Source organism: Podarcis tiliguerta (genome assembly GCF_965153285.1).
Source record: "Podarcis tiliguerta genome assembly, chromosome: 3".
NCBI classification, from domain to species: domain Eukaryota; kingdom Metazoa; phylum Chordata; class Lepidosauria; order Squamata; family Lacertidae; genus Podarcis; species Podarcis tiliguerta.
Window position 1 is genome coordinate 8,232,864 of NC_139536.1, and position 25,030 is coordinate 8,257,893.

The 25,030-nt window shown below is 41.4% G+C and overlaps 1 protein-coding gene across 5 annotated transcripts in view; it reads right to left on the minus strand.

Moving 5' to 3' along the window:
• SANBR (SANT and BTB domain regulator of CSR) overlaps positions 1 to 25,030 on the minus strand; it is a 35,583-nt gene that overhangs the window by 5,460 nt on the left and 5,093 nt on the right. For 2 of the 5 annotated variants that reach the window (XR_014509250.1, XM_083432608.1), the window contains exons 5-20: positions 20,831 to 20,989; positions 17,971 to 18,157; positions 15,566 to 15,659; positions 12,345 to 12,583; positions 9,727 to 9,785; positions 9,255 to 9,415; positions 8,398 to 8,484; positions 8,190 to 8,300; positions 7,203 to 7,326; positions 5,873 to 6,025; positions 5,324 to 5,469; positions 5,107 to 5,206; positions 4,061 to 4,093; positions 3,421 to 3,520; positions 1,411 to 1,502; positions 634 to 662 (exon numbers count right to left, since the gene is read on the minus strand). Coding sequence is in view for 3 of the 5 variants with exons in the window: in XM_083432608.1 (XP_083288734.1) it covers positions 634 to 662; positions 1,411 to 1,502; positions 3,421 to 3,520; positions 4,061 to 4,093; positions 5,107 to 5,206; positions 5,324 to 5,469; positions 5,873 to 6,025; positions 7,203 to 7,326; positions 8,190 to 8,300; positions 8,398 to 8,484; positions 9,255 to 9,415; positions 9,727 to 9,785; positions 12,345 to 12,583; positions 15,566 to 15,659; positions 17,971 to 18,157; positions 20,831 to 20,980 (1,865 nt within the window). In the remaining 2 variants the exon portion in view is untranslated. Of the gene's footprint in view, positions 1 to 633; positions 663 to 1,410; positions 1,506 to 3,420; positions 3,521 to 4,060; positions 4,094 to 5,106; positions 5,207 to 5,323; positions 5,470 to 5,872; positions 6,026 to 7,202; positions 7,327 to 8,189; positions 8,301 to 8,397; positions 8,485 to 9,254; positions 9,416 to 9,726; positions 9,786 to 12,344; positions 12,584 to 15,565; positions 15,660 to 17,970; positions 18,158 to 20,830; positions 20,990 to 25,030 lie in introns of all 5 variants that reach the window. The other 3 variants (XR_014509251.1, XM_083432607.1, XM_083432609.1) reach the window with 2 other exon arrangements.

Sequence of the window (25,030 nt, forward strand, 5' to 3'; positions counted from 1 at the left end):
TGGTGCCCAGAACTGGACACAGTACTCCAGGTGAGGTCTGACCAGAGCAGAATACAGTGGCACTATTACTTCCCTTGATCTAGATGCTATACTCCTATTGATGCAAGGAATAAACTAACTGAGACTGTGAAGGAAGGAAGAAGCACATGAGTGAAAGTCTCATACCTGTAGCACAAGAACTATGCTTTGGCATCGTGTGCAAACCACTCCAATGAGTGGGGATTATCTTTTCCTATCATTGATGAATTGACTGCACTGGATTCCCATTTAATCTTCAGGAGAATGAAGAACGAACCTAAACTGCATCTGGTGTCCACCTCTGAACATGAAGCCTCAGCTTAACCATCATAGTTAATAGCCACTGAGACACCTACGCTTCATGGATTTGCCTAAGCATTCTAATTGCATTTCCTTTAAAAATCAGCCGAAATATTAGTTGAACACATGATAGCTAAAGCAAGGATATGTACAATTTTATAATATGCAGAGAAGAATATGTGCAAAGAAATCAGAGAGGGGAGCTGAGGGAAGTCCTGGCGGGGGGGGAATAATGTGATTGATTATGTGGATTGATATTTTGTTATGCTGAAATTGTTTAATAATTAAAAAAAATAAATCAGCCAAAATACTTACATAAAAGGAGATGCATCTCTGGAATTAGTCTGTCGAAAGAAAGGCAGAATAAAGACTGTATGCTTAAATTCCTTAGATCAATGTTAACTTATTTAGAATTTCAAGCTACCAAACTGCATAGGATTCTACTCAAGACACAGTTGTTCACAGCAAAAATAAAAGCATTTTTAATTTTTGAAAGATAATGTTTTAAAGACAAATTTAGCATATTGCAACAGATTCTGGAGGCAGATAGATATATATGGGTAGGCAGAGCAATCCTAAAAGTGGCTAGAGAGGCCACTGGAAGCAGACTAAGCAGACTACTGACATAATGGTACTTATTCACCTGAAAGAGTCCTCAGCATACAAGTGGAAAGCTCGACAGGAACAGATATACTGCCAGCTGTGTTCTGACAGCAGGCATTACTTCCCCTGTCCCTGGACCCCCAGCAAGCTGACAAGACTTTGGATGCAGCAGAGCAACCACCATGCAATCTCTCTACCTCACCATAGGATTACAGCCTGAGAAACAGTGTGATTCTATCCATGTCTACACAGAAGGAAGTCCCACTGAGTTCAGTGGAGATCATCCCCAGGTGTACGCTGATAAAAGATTTCAGCAACTCTCACTGGATGCAGACTGATCTTCAGGACCAGGTTAAAAAACGAAATCAAAGTGAAGCTCATGCTGTCCTCAGTAAAGTAACAAAGGTTTAAGATGAATCCACAGAGAAATAGCCAGATTTATGTCCTCACAAAGGTTGCATAATAGTTGGTAAGATCTCTCAGGATTACCTTCTCCAGATTCTTTTCCTTCTTTTGAACACTGGGTGAAGACACTTGTTTCTTTGGATGTCTGTGGGATTTCTTTGACCTCTCTTTTCTTCCTGCTAATAATATGCATAAGTCAATTATAAGTCGCCCCTCCTATTTATCACACTCAAAGAAAACAGCCAATTGATGCAATTCTGATATCTCGCTCTCTTCACGGCTGATCTATAGAGGAAATATGAGCAGTACTGCAAAATGTGACATATTTGTCTCCCTATGCAGTGACTTTCGTCATCAAATAAAATAGAAAACACAAGTTAATTTATCCCTTTTGCATTATCTATATACTGCTTCTTGCCAAAACAAGCTTCTAAGCAGTTTACAAGTATAAAAAACAGTTACGCAAGCATTAAATATAAACATCCATGATTAAAACATGCAATGAAACAATACCATTAAAACATCACAGCAAATAAAACTAGAAGACTCTGGTTGTGAGGTCAAGGGAATATCACTGTACATCTTCCAAAGCCAGTGGGATGCCAGTACAGATGGGGCTTCTCGCGTTTCAGTGGTGAGTTCATTTCCTAACACCCATGCCACCAGTGAAGAAGCACATGACCACAAGCCAATAATCATTATTCTATTCAACAGACTGATTAACTTCTTCACAGCCAAAAGCTACTGAAGCAGTGAGAAATGAGATAAAATACAAAAGACTGAAAACGATAAAACCATTTCTGCAATTGGTTTTACAATTCATATTTCTTAAAATGGCTTGTCTAATTTCACTTGGTAACCAGAGGACTGGAGCAGCAGTACTCTGTACAAGATTAGGAAGTGGTAAGAGTAACTGTGTTCCCTTTGCTGATCTTAATGTCCTTAATGAATTTATTCCACCCCCATCACATACTTATAACTCCACTTCAAACCTGTTCCAACCCACAATTCCATAACATTCCACAATTTGTTTGTTTGTTTGTTTGTTGCTTTTAAAAACCTTCCTGGGCCAGTACACCAAAATGCTTAAAATAATAATAATAATAATAATAATAATAATAATAATAATAATAAATTTTATTTATATCCCGCCCTCCCCAGCCGAAGCCGGGCTCAGGGCGGCTAACAACAATAAAACAGTACAAAAGTACAGAACAAACAAGACTCTAAAATCATTCATTATAAAATTAATTCAAATCAAGCCACTGGCAACCATTGGGCCAGAACTCCGCAAAGATTGCCAAGGGAGGGAGTCAGGCTGTGCCCTGGCCAAAGGCCTGGTGGAACAGCTCTGTCTTGCAGGCCCTGCGGAAAGATGTCAAGTCCCACAGAGTCCTGGTCTCTTGTGACAGAGCGTTCCACCAGATCGGAGCCACAGCTGAAAAAGCCATGGCTCTAGTTGAGGCCAGCCTAACTTCTCTGTGGCCTGGGACCTTCAAGATGTTTTTATTTGAATACCGTAAGTTTCTCTGTGGGGCATACCAGGTGAAATAGGTGGACCAGCACGGCACTTAAGAGGGCATGGATTTCATCCTTTAAAGGAAGAAGAGTTTGGATTTGAAATCCCGCTTTATCAGTACCCTAAGGACTCTCAAAGTGGCTAACAAACTCCTTTCCCTTCCTCTGCCACAACAAACGCGCTGTGAGGTGAGTGGGTGACTAGCCCAAGGTCACCCAGCAGCTGCATGTGGAGGAGTGGGGAATTGAACCCAGTTCACCAGATTACGAGTCTACCGCTCTTAACCACTACACCACACTGGCTCTTAAGATGTTGAGCTGTGTGTAACTCTATAGAGGTTTATGCTCTCCTGCATCACACATAGATTTTAAATTACAATACTCACTTAATTTTTAATTTAGCATTGTAATTAAAAATGAAAGAGCTACTTGTGACAAGGTTTGTTTTTCCAACAGGCAACCTTCTCTCTCTCTCTCTCTCTCTCTCTCACACACACACACACACACACACGGGGGGGGGGGTAATCCCTAACTGCTAGCAGAGAACACCTGCAAGGTCACAAGCAGCAAATATACCTGGTTTCTTGTATACTTCTTCCTCATCGCCTACTTCATCCTCTGTGACCTCAGAGCCAGTGGTGTATTCATCATCTTCTGAAAGCAACAACTGTTGTTTCTATTGTTGTCAAGGAAAAAGCATAACAACTATCACTTTCTCTCTCCAAAAGACCACAGGTTCCCCCTGCTCTGCAAACCAGTAAAAAAAATTAAGGCCTGACAGGTAAGCAAGAATGACAGCTGACATCCTCTAACTGCTTTTGCTGAAGAGCCTTCATCTCCTTCTGATCTGTAAAGGTAGTGACCAAAACAGACTACCCTACCTTACTCTAAAAAAGTTTAACTAGAAACAACTTCAGTCTCAAATTTTGCAATACTCAGTTATGTTACATCACGGCTTCTAGGCCAAATTTGAGTCAAAACTCAAACAACTGTGCTAGGAATCAGTGCTGCAGGCTGATAAGACCATTTGTGGTTTTTGAAAAAGAGATGCATTTAAATAGGTATCCCACCCCAATGCATTTTAATTACCTTTTTCCTCTTTTTAATGATCATGCTGTTCAGTGGTTTAAATATGACAGCTAGTGCAGCTCATACAGAATATTTAAAACACAAAAAGAATCAGCACATAGAATAGGAATAACTCGGGCAAACGTACCAGCTGGAGAGTCCAGTTTTTCAGAGAAAGGAACTAGAGAAGGAAGGAAGGGGGGAAGGAAAATTAAAACCGGCAGTGGTAGGGTTACCCGCAGCACCTTTCATGCAACCTATTTGTGCATGAAAGGACACTCCAAAACATCTTTCAGATAAGAACGGTCCTCCCTCTGTGTATTTCCAACTAGCACCCACGTGACCGACTAATGAATGCTTGCATTCTAAGTCAGGTGCTTTCCCCTCCATTAAGATAACAGTATTTCCTATTTATATTCATTCCTCCATGGACACTATTTCAAAACACTACTCTGAAAGAAAGGATTGTAAGTCCACATAGATTCCACACAATGTTCCATCCCATAATATGGACACACAGGTGCTAAGCATGTGAAGGAGCTCTTTGCAGTATGCTGCCCCAGCACCTTGTAAGATTCCCTGGATCAATCCACGTTCACACCCACTTGGAGGGACCCCTTCAGATGGATGCAATTTGCACATCAGCTGCAGAGCACGGCCAGTACATACATCTACACCTAACGATTGGAGCTTCATCCTAGAAGTATACTCAAAGCTACTGAGTTATTGAGCCAGACTATAGTCAAGCAATATGAACAATGTGGAAAGGAAAAGCAGGTGGGACGCGGGTGGCGCTGTGGGTTAAACCACAGAGCCCAGGATTTGCCGATCAGAAGGTCGGCGGTTCGAATCCCCACGACGGGGTGAGCTCCCGTTGCTCGGTCCCTGCTCCTGCCAACCTAGCGGTTCGAAAGCATGAAGTGCAAGTAGATAAATAGGTACCGCTCCGGTGGAAAGATAAACGGTGTTTCCATGCGCTGCTATGGTTCTCCAGAAGCGGCTTAGTCATGCTGGCCACATGACCCGGGAGCTGTACGCCGGCTCCCTCGGCCAATAAAGGGAGATGAGCGCTGCAACCCCAGAGTCGGCCACGACTGGACCTAATGGTCAGGGGTCCCTTTACCTTTACCTATAGTCAAGCAATATGAACAATGTGGAAAGGAAAAGCAGAGAGACGTGGGGAAGGATACTCACAGCATTAATTTCTCCTGTTCTGGGGCCCCACGGTGCATTTGGCTCCAATAGCACATCACATTCAATAGTCTTCTCGTCACTCAGTCCAATTCCAGAATCACTTGAAAAAATAAGTGTTTGGGAATATTATGGACTGGATTGCTACTGATTCGAAAGAAGTCGACCCAAAGGGTGGGGTGCTTGCCCAGGAAAGATGAAGACATACCTCTTTTCTTACCTGTTTTGGTCTTTTTCAAAAGGCACAACAATGACATTTCTGTGCTGAGTCAGATCGTTCAGTATTTTAGCAGTCTGGTAGGGAACAGAATCCACACCTTCTCCTCCAGCAGGCAAGCCAATCACATGGTCCCTTACTTTGCATCCCTTCCATTAGAGAGAGAGAGAGAGAGAGATGTTCGCTAAGGTACTTCTGTAACGCAGACGTAATTGCAAATCATGGATAGTGCTGGCCATGGTTTGAAAGATTGCTTCAAATCAAGGTTTCACATTCTAATTTGTGGCCAATCCTAGTTTGGATATTAGGATTCAATGCCTAACCATGATGAAGAATTAGATTTGCTCATGGATAGAGTACAGTTAGCTTGCATGTTAGCTAGACAACATACCGTTTTAAATATTGACTCCAGCTCAGTGGGCCTTAACGCACCTGGCCAGGGGGTGGCAGGAATCACCCCATACTTTTGTTGTGTATAAAACACAGTTCAGGGGAAGGTGGCTTGTGGAAGGAGCAAAGAGGTTTTAAAGAGTCTTTCCCCCAAATACATACTTTTGGAAGAGGAGCAGGATCAAATCTCAGAACCTTCTGGTTACAGCAGGGATACACTCCAGTACCATTGGAACCAAGAGCACCTACCACGCCAGGGTAGACAACTGGCTGAGGGTGGTATTGGCAATGGGAGAATTCAGTACACAGGAAAGTCTGCAAGGGAGATGAAACAACGACAACAAAATCACTACTCTCAGGATCAAGTATTCCCAAGTTTAAGGTGCAGAAAGGGTTCACAGCAGAATACAGAGGTGTCGTCTAACAAACAGCTGTATACTAGGATGTACAAGCTAGCTGCTGCTGCTCTTATCCTTTGAAAATGGCACTTAATAATTGAAGTGCTGGGTGGCCCATTCTTGGCTTTCTCAAAAGACTTGACCAAATTAGTCCAGCACAAACTATTTATCCATTATTCATCCTCAATGTACAAAAACATGGGAAGGAATTCAATGTACGGCTTTGGCAATTAGTCCATCAGTGCAAGCTTTGCACTCTTAATAACTTATAAGAACTGTCTGGAAGATGCAGGGTGTGTTGGTCTCAGAGTTCCTGTGTTTTAGGAAGTTACAGGGGTCTACCAGGGAAAAAAGCAAAGCTGCTTTGATCTTGAAGTAGCATAAGAAAACTGGGAGCTAGTGAGTTGCAGCAGGTTGGCCATGAAGTACAGGGTGCACTGGACTGGCTAAGAGCCTTTCTTTGTAAAAAAAATAATTGCTTTGTTGCATTCGAAGCCCCCTCCCATCTGTGCTCTAAGAGTGAGTTGATGGCAACAACAATAACCTAGGACTTTCCAATCAGAAGGTCGGCGGTTCAAATCCCCACGACTGGGTGAGCTCCCGCTGCTCGGTCCCTGCTCCTGCCAACCTAGCAGTTCGAAAGCACAACAAAGTGCAAGTAGATAAATAGGTACCGCTTTGGCGGGAAGGTAAACGGCGTTTCCGTGTGCTGCTCTGGTTTGCCAGATGCGGCTTAGTCATGCTAGCCACATGACCTGGAAGCTGTACGCCGGCTCCCTTGGCCAATAAAGCAAGATAAGCGCCTCAATCCCAGAGTCGGCCACAACTGGACGTAATGGTCAGGGGTCCCTTTACCTTTACCTAAGACTCAACTGGCAGTGGTTGGGCAAGGAAAGGGGGTGAGAGGCTCTTCTGAGCATCCCCCTTTGTCACAGGAGTGAGGGGAGGGCATTGTGCAGGCAGAAGTCCTTCTGCTGGCTTCCACTAGTTCAACAGTTGAACCTCACCCTTCGTTCTATAGAATTTGAAAACCTAACTTTGTAAGTTCCAGGAGAGACAGTCAGGAGTGTGCAGAGGTAACCGAAAACACTCACTTGATTACATCTTGAACAGATCAGCCAATTGATAGTTCCCCAAAGGCGCCAATATACATCTCGCCAAGATTTTAATTCTTCAAAAAGACTCAGCAAATAATCATGCACATCCCAAGATTTATCTCTGTATATACAAAGAGGAGCAAGCAGTCAGGCAGATCAGAGTGAGCAGAATACCGGTAGTTCTCAATTCCCACTGGTAAGTTTTGTACCCTTTCCCCCTCAATGACAAAGTTAAATTGCACAGAAGAATTAAAACAAGGGCTACAACGTTAACCATTTTCTTAGGGTGCTGTTGCTTGTTTTGTTTTTTAATTATGGAGGGACAAGACTTTTTAAGTGCTCTCTTAGAGAACAGGCATTCCTTCCCAGACTAAATGAGACATCCTTCATGTCTCTGGCCACAACAACACGTGTGTGCATCATCTAAAATCAAAGAGTATGTTTTTGCTCTTTAGAAAAAATTATGTCAATTTGATCAATTCAATTTCGTCAATCTGGTGACAGCCCTTATTAAAACATACTATATTTGCACTCAGCCATCATCACAGTGATGACAAAGAGGAGTGAAAGGGCAGGCAGGCTACCTGTGCAGCCTTCCCATACTTTTGTCACTGCTGCTGCCACTGGCGAGAAGTAGAGGAACACAGGGGGAAAGATCACCCTGCAGCTGAGGAGCTTTCCCCAGCCCCCTTAACCTGCCATCGCTGCAGAAGAAGCCTGGGAATGAAGGGCAGCAAGTCTTTCTAACCCTTCATTCCTGACCCTCATGCTGCCCTAGTATTAATAACTTGATCGTGACACTTAACTATCATATACAGTACATCTTTAAGGCCACCATTGCCCTAGTGGACTGACCTCTGTTCTGGAACTGAAGCCCTGGAAGAACAGAGAGCTTATAATTAAAAAGTCTGTTATGATGCAGATTAAATAGAATCTGTGAACACACCCTGTAAAAATGTTGTTACAATATGATTTATGAAGCACCTTATGTGTACATAGATAATGTTTCCATGCTGATCTACATTGATCTTTCCAGGAACACACGGGATTCTCCTTTCAGTGTCCTTAATTAGGAGTTTCTTACATAAGCAGCACCTATTTTTTAAAAAAAGAAAGTTATAGCATGAGAGATTTGCAATGAGAACAAGGGAGAATATGCTGAAATATGATCAATAAGCGGACAGTTCTCTACCTGTACAGGGTTGCTGCGCTTCCCTGAGAATCTGGGTTCTGGTAATCTAGGTCAAACAATCTCTCTATCTTCTTACAGAAAAGTTTGCTGTCGGTAACAAAAAGACGCTCGTTACAAAAATGAGTTATCTGCATATAAATGCAGACTTGCCATGGACAAATTCAATGAAATTTGGAATCCATTCTTACAAATCCTGTAATAGGTTAAAATCTGGTGAAGTACACAAACAACCTTGTAAAATATACAGTTTTGGGTTTCTCCCCACCTTTTTTTGTTTCCCCTTCTGCACAGGTTCTCCCCCCCTCTTTGCGTCTCACCATGTCTGGTGCACATATAGTTATGTACTTTTTGAATTTTCAATAAAGATGTTTTAAAAAATAAATAAATAAAAATGAGTTAACAACTAAATGCCAATGCAGGTGGCTCCTGCTGGATCTCTGAAAGAAAACAATAGCACAAAATGGTGCCATGACTGAGAATTCCCTCCTCTGGGTCATGAGATGCATTTCCAGTGGATGTGGCACAACCAGGAGGGCCTCCTCTGGTCATCAAAGTTGTTAGGCTGGTCTATATGGTGGAAGGGGCTCTTAGATGCCCTAAGCATCTCAGACCAGGCTTTTATTCAGCAACACCTTAAACTTGGCTTAGTGGCCAACTGGCAACCAATGTAAACGCTTCAGTAGAGGTGTTCTACGTGCACGGAAGGCTGCCACACTTAGCAGTTTGCACCAGCTGCTGAACCAACCCCAAACGGCAGCCCAACGTAAACTGCACTGCAAACATCTGGGTAATGCTGCAGGAAGACGAAAAGAACAGCTAATTCTTACATTACGAGGCAGCAGGATTTTACAAAGTACCTCTTAAATTTATCTTTCTTGTCCTTCACCTCCTCTATTTCATTATGTGTGAAAAGATCCGCTATGCGCGTTAGGAGATTAGAATTGATGCAGTTCATATTGCACGGCGTGGCTACGATGGCACTCATATTCTTGTGGCAATAATTAATACATTTCTCCACCTAGGAAAACAGGAAGATAAAATACGGATGTAGCACACTCAATAGTGATAATGAAATATCTTAACACTGCAAAAGCAACACCCCATTCATGCGCAGGTGCCAGTTCTGACTGCTCCATGCGTCAGTGGGAAGCCTGCATGAATGTACATTTCGGCCACCTCCCCCTCTTTTGGCGCCAAAAACAGTATGCATGTCAGCAGCCGCATGATCACTTGTGTTGGGCATTGTCTGTATTTAGGAAGGTTTTTTTGTGAGAGGGGCTCTGGAAACAGCTCCGATAGCTCAGAACCCCACATCTGTTATATACTCACTAAAGAATCCATCTTCAGAAACTCAGAGGAAATAAGAATCGAAATGACATTGCTTGGTTCTAAAGAAAGAAGCAAGAGAACAAAGAGGAAAGCATTATTAGGATTAATTACAGTTAACCTTGCACGTTGCTTGTAAAAGGAAACACTACAAGAGATTCTTTGCATCACAAAATCCACATTCCATTAAAGAGGAATGGGAAGAGAGTTTGGGAACTTGGTTCAGTCCCTTCTACAGGAGGGAGAACTAATGACATAGCACGACTGGGCCTTGTAATTCCTCCGAAATGAGGCCCAAATAGCTGCCTCTCTCCTTTCCATTCCCACCACCCCCACCAGAAAGAATGTGTTAGCCTAAAACTAGCTATTCACATTTTGAAGGCAAAGCAAGCCAAATTAGATTAAGAAGCTGGAGAAAAATAATATTGTACCTAAAGCTGAAATGAAAAGTTAAGAGCCTGGATTCACATATTTACAAATACAGTGGTGCCCAGCAAGACGGAAAACCCACTAGACGAAAGGGTTTTTCCGTTTTGGAGGTGCTTCGCAGGACGAATTTGCTATGGGCTTGCTTCGCAAGACGAAAATGCCTTGCGATTCCTGGGGTTTTTTTCCGCTCCCCACCCCCTTTTTCTAAGGCACTAAGCTGCTAATAGCCTTTTAGCAGCTAATCCGCTAATCCCTTAAGCCTTTAATAGCCGTTAAACCGCTAATAGCACTAATCCGCTAATGGGCTTGCTTTGCAAGACGAAAAAACTGCTAGACGAAGAGACTCACGGAACAGATTCTTTTCGTCTTGCGAGGCACCACTGTATGTTGCATAAAACTATGGCACTTGAGTATGAAGTTTCCAGCTTTGGGGGGGGGGGTTCTTTTATTTGAAGGGAAGTTTGAAGGTTTTGAGAGAAAAATGAGTGCAAACACTCCAAACATCCAAAGCAAAAACCTGTTTCTCCAAAACTGCTGAGTTAAATTACAGGTAGGTAGCCGTGTTGGTCTGCCGTAGTCGAACCAAAATTAAAAAATTCCTTCCAGTAGCACCTTAGAGACCAACTAAATTTGTTATTGGTATGAGCTTTATGCACTTTTGAAGAAGTGTGCATGCACATAAAAGCTCATACCAATAACAAACTTAGTTGGTCTCTAAGATGCTACTGGAAGGAATTGTTTTATTTTGCTGAGTTAAATGTCATTCAAAGTTTGAAACATTCAACCTCAGACACATGCAAACTAGACACTATACAAGCAGATCTTTCCAAAAAGAAAAAAGGGTCTGCTCCAAACACTTTGGGTTTAAATTCAGGTTTGAAAGCAAAACAGGCATGAGTGAGGGCAACCAAACTGTTCCCCATACACGTGACACTTACTTCCCTTTAGCCTGTTCCTCCAGCTGATTTTTTTTCTAGTCAAGCTCACATCTGTTAGCGGACCACATATGAAGAGAGTAGCATTTGCAAGTGATAGATTGTGGTGGAGGCAGGAGGATCAGTTTAGCACCCTATCCCACCTGTGTGATCCTTTTGCTCTAAGAATTGCCCCCCCCCCTTTCCTCTTTGTGTGTGACTAGGGAAGATCCAGCTCCAGCCAAGCCAGTCTGCCAGCATCACATCCAATTTGGACCAAAGATTTCAACAGTCAAAGGACAGAACTAACAATTAAGCGTTGGAACAAAACTCTCTAAAGGGAGTTCTTCATCAAGAAATTTGTCAAGTATGTGCAGCTTACAAGAGTGAACTCTCAGTGATTTAAAGGGAGAGGGGAGGAAGAGGTGCACTTAACTCTTGCTTTGATTTCTTCTCTGGATCACACCCAGAGTGATGACTAAAATTATTTCCCTTCAAACTGTTAGCTTATTTAGGTACTCACTTAAATGGAAGATACCCAAACTCTTATTAATATTTTCTGTCAAACCTTCCAAGACCTTTTAGATGATAACCAACTCTAACGTTCTTTTCTCTGAAGACCATTTTTGACTCTCTTTGTATTATTATTATTATTATTATTATTATTATTATTATTATTAATTAAATTTATATATCACCCTCCATCCAAAGAGCACAGGGTGGTTCACAACATAATCTTTGCTCCTCTCCTCTGATTTTTTTTTTAAATTTGCAGGTTAAACCAGAGCTTCCTTTCCCCCCAATAAGGTCCAGGTCCAGGCATAAATCTGCCCTGTTAGGAGGTCAGGACCATCTCATGTGCTCACATGCTCTTTCCCCCTTTTTCAGAGCTAACCATGGTTAGCAGCAAACTAGAATTTGCAACCTTGCAAATCCAGTTCTAACCACCATGGCAAACTGCAAATCACAGCCAACCATGGTTAACCTTGAAAAGGGATGGGTGGGAATTCATGTGTGAGAGGGGGAATGGGGTATTAAGAGACTACGAGTGCAGGATAACATTCCCTAATGTCAAAGGCAATATAATTAGTTTTATTAACTTTCCAGCCAGCTTCAGTTTTCCCAGCTATTACAGATTAGGTTTTTATCGGTTAAGGCAGAAAATGGCAAGGAAATTACCTCGCAAAACAAATTTGCACACAGAATTTTGGTCTGAAGTAGAAGTCAGGCTTTTCAATACATGAGTCTGCAGGAAACATTAATAGATTTTCCTTTTACCTAAGGCAGGTATTTCATGCACCTCATACTCCTTAGTGTTCCTTTTAACATATCTTATCAACCAGTTAAAGATGTGAACGTCACAGTGAACTGAAATGTCCACTTCTTCCCAGCGCTGGGCATCCACTGACAGATATTCAGCAAAGTACTTCATTTCAGAAATCAACAGATCTCGCGGACAAACAAAATCTTCTTTCAGATTTTTTGCTTCATCACACACATGGATCACCATATTTGGCCTTTATTTGAGAAGAAAAAAAATCACAGGGAGGAAAATTATTATAGCTTGTCAAACAGGAATGTCAGAATGATTCACAAAGATATTTTACCTCCATTTTAAGTTTAGACATAGTTTTTAATGCACATGAACACATGCATGGTTTGGAGCATACTTTTACAATATAATAATAGGGATTTTAAGCTGTACCTATGATTTTGTTTAAAAAATTGTTTAGAAAGAAAATTAAAAGGTATGGGGAAATGTAAGCTACACATTGGAGCAAGTTTGGCCTCATGGATGGTGAGCTAGGTGAATCTGCAAAACCCACTTCACGACTTAGATCATTTCTAAACTTAAAGAAGAAACCTGGCAGCTTGCTGTCATCTTTCACATCTCTAGCTGCAAAATGGGCATACTGATGTTATGTGCGTGCACAAATTCTGCAGCAGAAAGGGAAAATGCAAAATATGGCACTGGCCACTAAATTAAAGCTTCCAGAAAATGCCAAGGCCAAACTAGATATATGCAGCTATCTCTGATCTCTCCTGTTTTTAAATGAAAACCAGGTGTAGATCTGGTCAGAGGAAGCAGCCCCTGACTTTATTCTACTCTTTATTCTTAACACTTTATTCTACTCACTGTAGAAAAGCTGCTGCAGAGGCATGATTCTGAGCAGAAAAAAGTCACAGGGGAAGGGTTAAGTAACCAACTTAAACTCACAGCCTCCTCCAGCTACATTTCATTTAAAAAAATGGCTTGAAGACACTCACAAAGATCTTCTGTCTGGCAGTAGTTTGGCCCTGAGTTGTCATTTTTTTAAAAAAATGATTCTAGCACATATGACTTGAAGTTATTGTTGTTTGTTTTAAACCGTTATTGTGAGCCATTAAGGCTGCTGTGTGATAAGGCACAATATAAACCTTAAAACTCAAATGTGTAGATTATGCTGGCTGACCTCTCCAAGGCCAGAGGGGTGGCGAAATAAGACTGGTTGGAGTTGGAGCTTATTGCTCTTCATAACTTCAAGCTCCAGTTGAGGACTAACAGAACCGGAATAAAAGATGAAAAATGAGAAGTCTCACAAGTGTGTTTAATTGGCTTGTGTTATACACATCACAGAACCTGGCGGCAACACAGAACACACACAAGCTTGCAGCATATTTAAGAAAAATAATACCCAAAATAGGTCTCTTGTTCTAGTTACTACCCAGCCCCAATTACATTTCTGGTGTAAACTGTTCACTGAACCGCGGTCAACTAAATCATCAAGGGGTTACTATAAATAAAGCCTCTCCACATTAGGAAGAATGGAACTGTATGCAAATTCTGGGGTTTTGGTTCTCCAGTACCAGATATATCCTCAGGCTACTCCAACATTCAACTCTTTAGAAAGTTCTAGTGAAGGGGTATAGTGAACACTTATGTCAAGATAGAGCTACCCTGTTCATTATTCCTAAGAGATGACCCCATATCTATCATTATTCATACACGTATTTTCAATGGATGCAAGTTGCCTTTCTAGTCGCAGACAGGGGCAAAGAGAAAGAAAAAATAGCATTCCACAAAAGCAGAAAGGTATTTCTTCTGCTTTATTCAGGAGTGGAGAACCCTTTTTCTACCAGGGCCCTATGTCCCACACAGGTGGGCAATCAGGTGCCACACACAAATATTAATGAACTGTATCACAGGCTATTACAGATAATTTTATTATTATAAATATAAATGTTACAACACCTAGGAAGATAGTACTGGGCTGTTGCCAAGCTCCTTCCTTCTACGCCATCCTCAGCCCCAATCTGCTGCTTTGTAAAGTCTCTGGAAACATCCAATGAAATTAAGCAGGGAGCTGCATCTGACCCTTAGGCCAGAGGTCCCCAAACCACAATTGAAATGAACAGGGAGGGTCTCACTGACAACAAAAATAAGTGTATACTTATGAAATGGAACCTTCATGTCTGGCAGAACTTGCTTGATTAGGGCGAGAGAGACTGCAAGCTTTGCAAAAGTGATTTCCAAGCAAAGAGCCATCCATATATTAACCTCTACTGGCAGAGGATTCTCTGCCATCTCCTATCTGGCAATCTGTGTTTATTAAAAGCAAGGAGGGTGTTAGGCCAGGTCTGAGGTCTATTGACCCCCTCGCTGTCTCCCCAGGGGAACCAAGAATGTAGAAAAGTTAGAGAGCAGCTGCCTTGCAAGGAAAGCTGCCAGGTGTTCCTTAAAGTGAGCATCAGTCACAGTAGAAAAGTACCTGGACCAGTTTTGAAAACCGCTGCTCTACAACACGCCTGTGAACACAAGACATATATTTTCAGGGTTCACAGCGGAAACGACAGCAGGATGAAGACAACATCACTACTCAAGCCTTTTTACGAAGGTGATGGAGAAGCTTTGCAAGATGGCTGAATGGAGGGCAGGGGGTGGGGAAACAGGCATTCATATTTCATACCATCTACAACCCCAACAGATGATTTATTATTCATGACAAAGGAAGTGAAAGGTTGCCTACATTTAACCGGAAGAGGGGATACAGAAACACATCCCACTGACTGCTTCCACGTGTCAAGTTAGCACACAAGGGAGCATTGTCCCACCCAGCCAAGGCTAAACATTTTCTTCTCCAAGCTGCACTTAACAGCCATTTCTACTGAATAGAAGGCAAAAAAAAAACCACCCTATGGGAAGCTTAGAGGTTCCAGGATACCACAGATTCCAAACCTGAAAGGAGAGTCAGTTCTAGAGAGGAGAAGCTACCAGCGTTTTAATGCCTGCCAGTCCCTAAAGGTACTCTTTCACAAGAGCTTCTCCTCAGTTACTGTTTGTCTAATTTTTTGTTAAAAAATGAGGCCAGTGTAACTCTCCCACCCCCCACAATCCTTCACCCGCCCAATAGAAATCCCACAAATACACAGAGATATAATCCAAGCGTAGAAGAGAACAAACGAATGTCGAAGATTCAGGTTTATCTAGCTTTCCCAAAATCAAACAACCATCTTCCTACCCTTGTGCTTCATCAGCATTTTCTCCACCTTTATGTGCAGGGCCCTTCTCACTTTCTGCAGAGCAATTCCTTGAGGAAGCTACACTTGGCCTTCCTTAAATGCAAGCGGGGAGAAAAAGCATTAAGACATAGTGTTGAGATGGTCTTCTCATTTTCGCCTGGTAAGTGGTAGTCCTACGCCTAGAGGAAAGTGCGATCTAAGGGAGCTGTCCACTTACTTACTAGATGGATCCTTTTCACACACACTCCTTTAAAGAAAGGCTGGCTTTTAAAATCAATCCAGTCCAGGTGGAAACATATAGAGGAATTGAGGGATTAATCCTTTCAGTCACCATGTGCATGTCCACACATACAAAAAAGGAGGATGTAAAATCGCTTAAGTCTGTGGGAAGGTTTCTCCTGTCAGTTCCCAAGGACCTCAGAAGCCTGCTCCACAGTAACGCGGAGCAGGGCTTTTAGGGTGGCTGCCCCAGTTCCACAGAATAATGCATTCCTGTCAAGAGACAACAGTCACCAACTAACTGCACCTTCCAGAAACAATCAAAGACAATTTTGTTTCAACAGGCTTTCCCAGTTGAATAAGTGTTTACTTTGTTACTTTGTTAAAGTTTCGGTCTCGTTTTAAAAGTATTTGCTGTTTTTGTATTTTAATTATGTGTAAATCGCCTTGAGGCAGTTGTTTAGAAGGCAATCAATAAATCAATGGTATTACAAACAATAACAAAACTGTCATGGCTATGCGTTTGGCCTTCTCTTTTACACTTCTCTTTTGGAGAGCAGTAACAGACATCATAATGTCATTAATACTGGGATTCCTCTGCCTGATGTCCATACAGCCAAAAGGAAAAGTATAGCTTTTTTAAACACACTCACAACACAACACAACACAGTGGAGCCTGGTATCTTGCCTTTCATCCACCCCCAAAACCACTTCTACATTGAAGGTTCCTTGTTAAAGTACCAAACATGGAGACAGAAGGTTCCTGTTATCTGGATTTCCTCTTTAAAAGGTTCATGAACAAGCCCACTGCAGGAGTATCCATTACTATTCACTTTCCCATTAGGAATATACCGTATTTTTTGCTCTATAAGACTCACTTTTTCCCTCCTAAAAAGTAAGGGGAAATGTGTGTGCGTCTTATGGAGCGAATGCAGGCTGTGCAGCTATCCCAGAAGCCAGAACAGCAAGGGGGATCGCTGCTTTCACTGCGCAGCGATCCCTCTTGCTGTTCTGGCTTCTGAGATTCAGAATATATTTTTTCTTGTTTTCCTCCTCCAAAAACTAGGTGCGTCTTGTGGTCTGGTGCGTCTTATAGAGCGAAAAATACGGTACTTAATGCTAAGTCTCAGAGAGCATTCAAAAGAAACAAAACCCAAGAGCAGTAAGTGCTGAACAAGGCAGATTAAGAATTGCCCTAGGGCATTAATATACTAACTGGAGGCTTGCAACCAATGGTAAATTCCAATGCACAGAACCCTCCTGCCACCTAATCCACTGAGACAAATTAAGAATCTACTTTTCACTGGGAGACTGTCCCTTCCACAACACAACTTCATGCCCTCCCTCGGGTGTGGCTCTTGGTTTCATTCAGCTCTTTTCTCTTCTCTCATGTTCTATGTACTATCACATGCTCACTACCCTTCTGCTTCTCTCCCTTGCACCACCTGCATTTCTACCACTCAACCCCACCACGATTTCACTGCTGTGCATCTCTGGCTCTTTTCCTTCTCCTCCTTTTCAGCCACAAAACACATCCAACACTTTGTATGCGGTTTCTGCTGAGTCACTAGTCTACTCCTATGTGGAAGTGGCATGGTCTCCGGCAGAGACAGCTCACAGACCTGCTTAACTAGAACAGGGGAACTCCTATCATTGCTGACCATCTGCCATGCTGCACCAGACTGATGGACTCTTCAAGACCTTTCACCCCAAACTAGAGCACAAACCTGGGATCTTCCTATTGTCCACTGTAGTAACACAGTTCAAAGACAGCTTAGGGAGTTAGCTGGTTTATCATATGGTTTTATTATACGTGGCTTGTTGCAACCTGAGTTTTTGCAGGCACATTAGATAACTGATAAAAGCTCAACCCACAATAAGCAATTTCACCTTTGGTTCTTTTAGACAAGTGTATTGGCTTTTAAAAAGGCCACTCTACAGTTCAAGGCAAAGTTACAATGAAATAAAAATTAATTATATTAAAGCACCAGTTAATTGAGACTTTGAAAAGTAAACAGGTAAACTACAGGAGGGATTGTAATTTAGAGACCAATACTTTTGACGAGCACCAGCACTTTAAGGGTTACCAGCTGACTTTGCTCAGAACAGGTTAAGGATTTCAAATGGATGAAACCTAGCATGCACAATGTCTTGAATGCAGTAGCAGAACTGCCTGAAAGCCTACCATTTACAGAAATTGCATCTTTTTCACTAGGAGGTTCTTGTAACTCCTCCTGGGAATCAAGAAGCGATGATTTGATGTAACCAGCCAATGTTTCCATAGGGCTCCCACCACTGGCCATTAGTGGACTGTACTGGTTATCAACTGGAGAACTCCCACTGCTTTTCAGCTCGTCAAACCTTTTTGCACACTGTCAGAAGATAAAAGAGGAGGGATTTTCAGTTTTAGTTCTTGATGGAAGAAATCCCAGGTATGCCTAGGACATAGATGCGCATCTCCGGGTATCTAAATAAACAACAACTGATATTAACCTTGTGCAGAGCTAGTGACTAAGCCTTTAAGCCTGGTTTCTATGTTTTTTTGTTGGCGCCCAAGAATGTGGCAGCTTTTTCAGTGCTTGCCTGTAAGGACAGATTTTGAAAAGCTGTTTTGTTTTTCTGAAACAGGCATATCTGTCTGCATCAAAGGTTATATAAAAAAGGAGCTGCCTTAAACCATCTCTGACTGGCAGTGGCTCTCCAAGATAGCAGGCAAGAATTATTTCCCTAAACCCGCCATCAACATGAGATGCACGGGATTCAACTTGGGATCATTTTTATGTGTGAAGGGCATGTCCTTCCTCTGAGCTAAAGCCCCATTTCATAGCGCATGGTGTAACATCATAATTTGAGGTGCTGTGTTCAGACAGCATAATGAAGCCATTTTTTTTTTGTTGGTCTTAGAGGACTTTCTGTTAGATTGCAAATTGACGTTTAACTACTTTATAGTACTGTTAACTCAATATAAACAATCAGTTATTCTCTCAGACAAGGATAGCAGCATCCCCTGTGGGCACTTGAGGACTTGTCAAAGAGTACAAAGAGGAAAAGGTCCTTCCCAGCAAACATATACATGATCTTCCATAGGTATAGAATTTTTATCAAGCGAGAAGATTCTATGAGACATAAATGCATCTCATCTCTCTCAGAAGGAAAAGGCAACAGTGACAGAAAAACTAAGGCCCAGATCTATGATGGCAGCTGGATAAACTAGGACCTCCGCTGCCTGAGCAGTGCTACTACCATGATCTCAATACATTCACAAGCTGAGAACACTTGCCTTCTGCATTAGGTACAGTTGTACCTTGGTTTAAGAACAGCTTAGTTTATGAACAACTTGGATTAAGAGTGCTGCAAACCTGGAAGCAGGTGTTTTGGTTTGTGAACTTTGCCTTGGAAGCAGAACATGTTCCGCATCCTGTTGAGTGTGTTCGATTTGTAAATTGAGTCCCCCGCTGCTATGGGAAAGCACACCTTGGTTTAAGAACGTTTTGGTTTAAGAATGGACTTCCGGAATGGATTAAGTTCATAAACCAAGGTACCACTGTACCCACCTTCAGTGAAAGTATAGTTAGAAGAGTAAGACTAATCCAACTGAAACCTTCCCCTAATATTGCTAGCCAGTCACATGAGTAGGAAAGGAGCTTGAGAAGTATTCAGAACTTGGATCATCCTTATAGAGCACCACAACTTTCCAGAACTCCATAAACAAACATTCTTTTCAGAAGCAGCAGAGCAAACAAGTGATGTCACAGTGGATAACTAGTACTGACTCTTTGTTAGATTGATAGAAGCTTTGTAGGAGTGGAAGTCTGTGCAGCAGAAGGGTCAATGGAAAGTGTTCCTCCCATACAATACTTAAAATCAGCTTTGTTTTATGCCTCACCATTCAACACTGGAAGGTATAGAAGCCATCACACATCATGAATGAGCACAAAGGAGCTTCTAGACCTGGCAGTCAAAGTAATATTTAATAGACATGATAACAATAGTAAATTAAATGGTATCTGATCTGAATACCTTAGAGCTCTTTAAGCCAAAATTTCTTCAAAGTTTATTCTTTGTATAGTTTCTTAAATCAACCTTCTGTTCAGCCTCCTACTGTCTTCTCTCTTTTACTTTGCACCTGCTGGGTCTGGGTTTTTGTTGTTGTTGGGGGCTTCAGGGCAGGTTTGTTTGCCTTGCGTTATGATTTTAAAAATAGGCTTCTACTACAGAAACAAATCCACACTGGCTGTAATATACATGTGATTCTTCACAGCGTCCATGTACAACACAAAATAAATGTGAGGTTTAAGTGCCTGGAAGACTGTCAAGCATGAAAACACTGCTAAGGGAGCAAAAGGATTTTCTCTCAGCTGGTTTATGACTGAGCACAAATGTTGGATTTGACTTTAGGAGTGTTTCCTTTAACAACTTTGGTTGTGTTTAACTGTACATTAGCCGCCATCAGTTCAATTATACTCTGCTCTTTAGTCCTCTTTAAGGCCAAAAGAAACAACTATTATTACACATTCTTGTGCGCCTTTATTGATTACACAAATAATGAGGCATGTGGTAGAACAGCACCCATAGTTTGCAGCACAGTCTGAAGTACATGAAGTAAATATTTTAATTTTTTTCCTTCCCCTCCCTCCCCCTTCTTATAAATAATTCCAATTGTTATTGATACAAAATACCATTTATGTTTATCTGAGTGTTTACTGTGCTTTTAGTTTTATTTTTAATTTTATGTGATTGTTGCATGTCATACGCTCTAATGTAAATAAAGCTTTGTCAAGGAAATAAACAACTACCTGACTTTTAGAAGACATCTGGAGGCGGCCCTGTTTAGGAAAGTTTTCAATGTTTGGATTTTTTTGTGCTTTTAATATTTTGTTGGGAGCCGCCCAGAGTGGCTGGGGGAACCCAGCCAGATGGGCAAGGTATAAATAATAAATCATCATCATTAACAACAACATCATCACCATCTCAATGCAACTATGTTAAACAGTTCAAAGATCAAAATGAATAAAAACTACATTACAAAATATGGGAAAACATACCTCTCGAGATGAATAGCCTGGAACCAGCCTTGCCACGTTGTCCCAATTGATAGGCTGAGGGACACTGAATAAAGAGCAGAGGATCATATCCAAAACCATTTGATTATTGTCGTATGGGAAGTTATTGTTTTCTGAATAGCCACGGCTCATTTTTTGGCACTAGAAAGAAAGACATGAAAAAAGAAAAACACATAATTGCACTTTCCTTTAACAACTTTGGTTGTCTTAAATGTACATTAGCTGCCATCAGTTCAATTTGTTTCACACTTCTTAGGCAGAGTAATTATATGGCCAGCACCCGAATTTAGCTGTGTGTGTTTTGCCTTACTCATGAACAGACTTTCAACAAATATACCAATAGAGGTATGTAAGTATTTACGTTCTACAAAATAAAATATCATCACTGTTAAACAGGTTCTCAAAAAAAGTGTCTGCACCTTGGGGATGCTTCAGCCAATTCTGTAGGAGGATCTGTAGGATCCTCCATATAGTCAGACTTCAAACTGTTGCTCTGTCTTTCATCCACCTCTATACACATACACCTGCAAACGTCTCAAATGGTACACCCCCCTAAGCATATCATTTATTCAGAAAAACGCCCACAGTCATAAGAAATGCTAACTTCTGTTTCTTTAAGGTCAGAGATGGTGAATCACCAGCCTGTTTGCCTGATCCTGTGAGTGGTTTTCTGGAGCCTTCCAAGAATTTGGCAGCAGCAAACACCAAAAACATGAACTGCTTTGGGATTCTCCATACAGAGTCAAACGGAGGTCTAAACATCACCAGCACTCAAGAAACAGGGAGATCCTGAATGAGGCAGCATTACCATATCTGTTCTGCTGCCAGTTCCACCTCCTTGAGCATTCAATACTCTTCCTATGAGCACGCAGTAATTTCCAGTGTTTCATGACAACTCTCATCACATAGTTACTTCCTCTGCCTGTTCCCAAAAGCTAGGCAGCACTGGCATGAGAAATGCTAATGTAATGAAGAGTCTGCTAAGCAATTAAGAGCTTCTGTAAGTCCAGCCCACAGGGAGCATTTTTGGCTTCCAGCACTCTAGCTATATTTGGGCCTAAATTGGTTCATTAACTACACACACATAGACAAAATACAGCTATACAATCTTTGAGGTGACTTCAGCTTCTCAGGCAGTTGGATTAAACTAGTGAAAGTTATTCAAACAGCAGTAAGGTTAAACACTGTTATTGATATTAAAATACAGATTCCAATAAAAATAAAACAGGAAATAAAACTACATTTGAACCAAAATAACCCTATTTTATTACATAGTTTAAAAAAGCAGCATCCTACAAAGGTGGTTTTCAAACTTTTATCATTGACAGAACCTTTCCCACATCAGCTTGTCTGCCAGGAATTTCCTTCATGGCTAACACGTATCCGTGCTTAATCCAGAAAAATGTTCAGGAAACACACTCAGTTCATGAGAAACATTGTTCAGTTCTGCTAGGCACCACCATCAATCCACTGGAATTGAGAGCACGCTGCAGTATACTCTGACCCACCACAATGCTATGGTTTGCACATGGGAAGACTAATAATGTTGAGCAAGCAACATTGCTAACTTTGTCACTGATGGAAGCCTGATGAGCTTCTGAGAAACTCAAGGTATTTCCCCAACAGTTTGACAACTGCTATCCTATACCAATATTAAAAAAATAAAACTAAGAATATAATTTCTTCATATGTTAAGATTTACCCTGCGTAAACACAGTGCAAGCCTTCCATTTTGACACCTACAATGAAAGGGGAGAAAAATGCTTCTCAGTAGGAAACTGCTATGTGCTGCTATTTATAGTCTCCCATTTCTTAAATAATGAATCACAGCAGAAAGCAACCATGTGAAAATTCAGGAAGGAGAAAAACAGCCAGGAGTGGGGGAGAGAAACGTTAATTCCAGTTCCATGATACAGCAAATTCAAATGCACAGTTTGGATTTTATTTTATCTCACAAGTATTCAGTGTAAAACCGAAGTTGCCAACTTCTATCCATTGGCAGCTCTAGTACATTTATTCCGTCCAGGGAGACATATCATCCTAGAAAAATAAGCAAAGTTTCTTTCTCTTTTTTACTTTAACTTTAAGCCACCAGAAAATTTGTCTCTCTCATCCAGCAGCACATTATCCAATGATGACTGCAGGCTTTGAAAGTTGCAAAGCAGCTAGAAGAGTTTCTCCTGGAGCATACCCATTGCTCAGGTATCAGAATTACAGAAAAATGAGACAGGCATGGGTTTTTTTGTGGGTTACATCAAGCTTTTGAATTGTTTCTGTAATTTTGCAGCTGGTTAAAAAAAAAAGTCTGACCCTGCTAACCATAACTTAGTGAGCAGCTGAACTTAGAAGACTGAATGACTTGTAAACATCATAGGCTTTTAGTTCAGTTTATAACAAAGCCTAAGCAAGTGCAGTTGATACTGCTTGCCTATTCATCCCTGTCTCCACTTCCTCATTTTCCTCTGTTGTTCCACATGTGAAATTTTAGATTACACATTATATTTTTATACTCTTTTACAGTGCCATGAATACTGATGTCGCTATATAAATAACAATACTATAATAAAATACAGTATTAGGAACTTAAATAACTAGAAATAAAACAAATAAAATTCAATCCTCTATATACTGGGCAGCACTGATACATATATAAAGCTTACTTCCTCATTCAGAAGTAATCCAGTCTCTGATTTAGAGGAGGGCAGGGCCTGATTACTGCTGAAGGATCAGAAAAAACAGTATATTACATTGCCACTAAAACTTCTGCAGTGCAGTAGCATTAAATATAATGGGATTGCATTTACAGACCACACAGCTTGGTCCTCAACTGATTTCAATAATGAAGATTACTCCCTCACCCCCCAAAAAGAAAAAAAATACTCAGAGCACTTCATGTGCATTATCACATTAATCCTTAAAGCAAACATGCACAGCATGGTTCTTCCCTATATTACAGACAAGGTGAGGCTTCAGAGAGTTCAGAAAAGCAAGGGGTACAGAGATGCTGCAATTTCAATCAGAGGCCAGCCCTCACCAAAAATTTCAGTGCAAAAGGGAGTTTAAAGAAAGGCAGTGGTCACTGCCTGAAGACCCACACAACTAGTTTTGTAAAACCAAAGAGACTCTGAACTTTTGAAATAGGAGTCCTCTTTAAAAACAATGGGTTTTCAAGGGGAATTTTTAGTGTTGGGCATAAAGCAAATCTTCTGCTTCCTGAAGTAGTTTTCTGGATCTCCGTCCACATGTGCTCCAAGGGCATAAAAGGGGTCAAAAAAACACTTTGCTAGTAGCATATAATTAATTCATATAGGTTCTCCAGGTAGACAGCCAAGTAACAAAAGAAGAGTGCATCTTGTTTATAGTAGGAATAGGACATGTATGCAGTAGGGCTATAAACAAACACTCATTTCCAGCTCAGAGGAAGCTGCATCTACAAATAAAATAGTTGTTCCTAACTTGACACAAGCAATTCTGTCAGGACAGTAGCAATGAGCTTTGAAAAGTTCACAAAACCAGACCTGAGACTTACCCTTGATCATTTATTTTTTTAAAAACCTGCCTAATCTGTAACACAACCAGGCCCAACACCTGCTACCACCTCCTTCTCCAGGTGTAATAAAGCACTCTGCTGAAATAACTACCTTGCCTTGCTCAGTTACTCAGAAGACAGGACATCTTCATATAACGTGAGGATTCACCCACCCCCCACATCTTCTGCAACACTCGCAGCATCAACAGCTCAGGAAAGAATGAAGCAGCAGCACAGCTTTGACTCTTTGTGCAAGGATTAGACCCCGCCCATATCCATTTCATCACAAATAAAATTTTCATAGAGGGGACAGGCCCAATCACTTAAGTGAGGGAGAAGATGTGGTTCCTTTCTTACAATGTACCCTGAGAGAGTGTGGTCAGAGAATGCTTTCTATGGTGCTGAAAGTTCCCTAGTTTTGTACAAATACTAAGGAGACATTAGTAGAATAGGAGCCATCTTGAATCCACTTGTACTGTTTGGTTTCCTTATTAGTGATTAACAAATATGTTGCCACAATGTCAGGCATTACTCCATAAAACCATACCTCTTGGCTTTCAAATCCCCAGATGTCTAGATCAGGGGTTGACAATGTGCGGCCCACAAAGACTATTTTACCAGTCCCCGAACCAAGCCGCCTGCTCGGTGAGTCC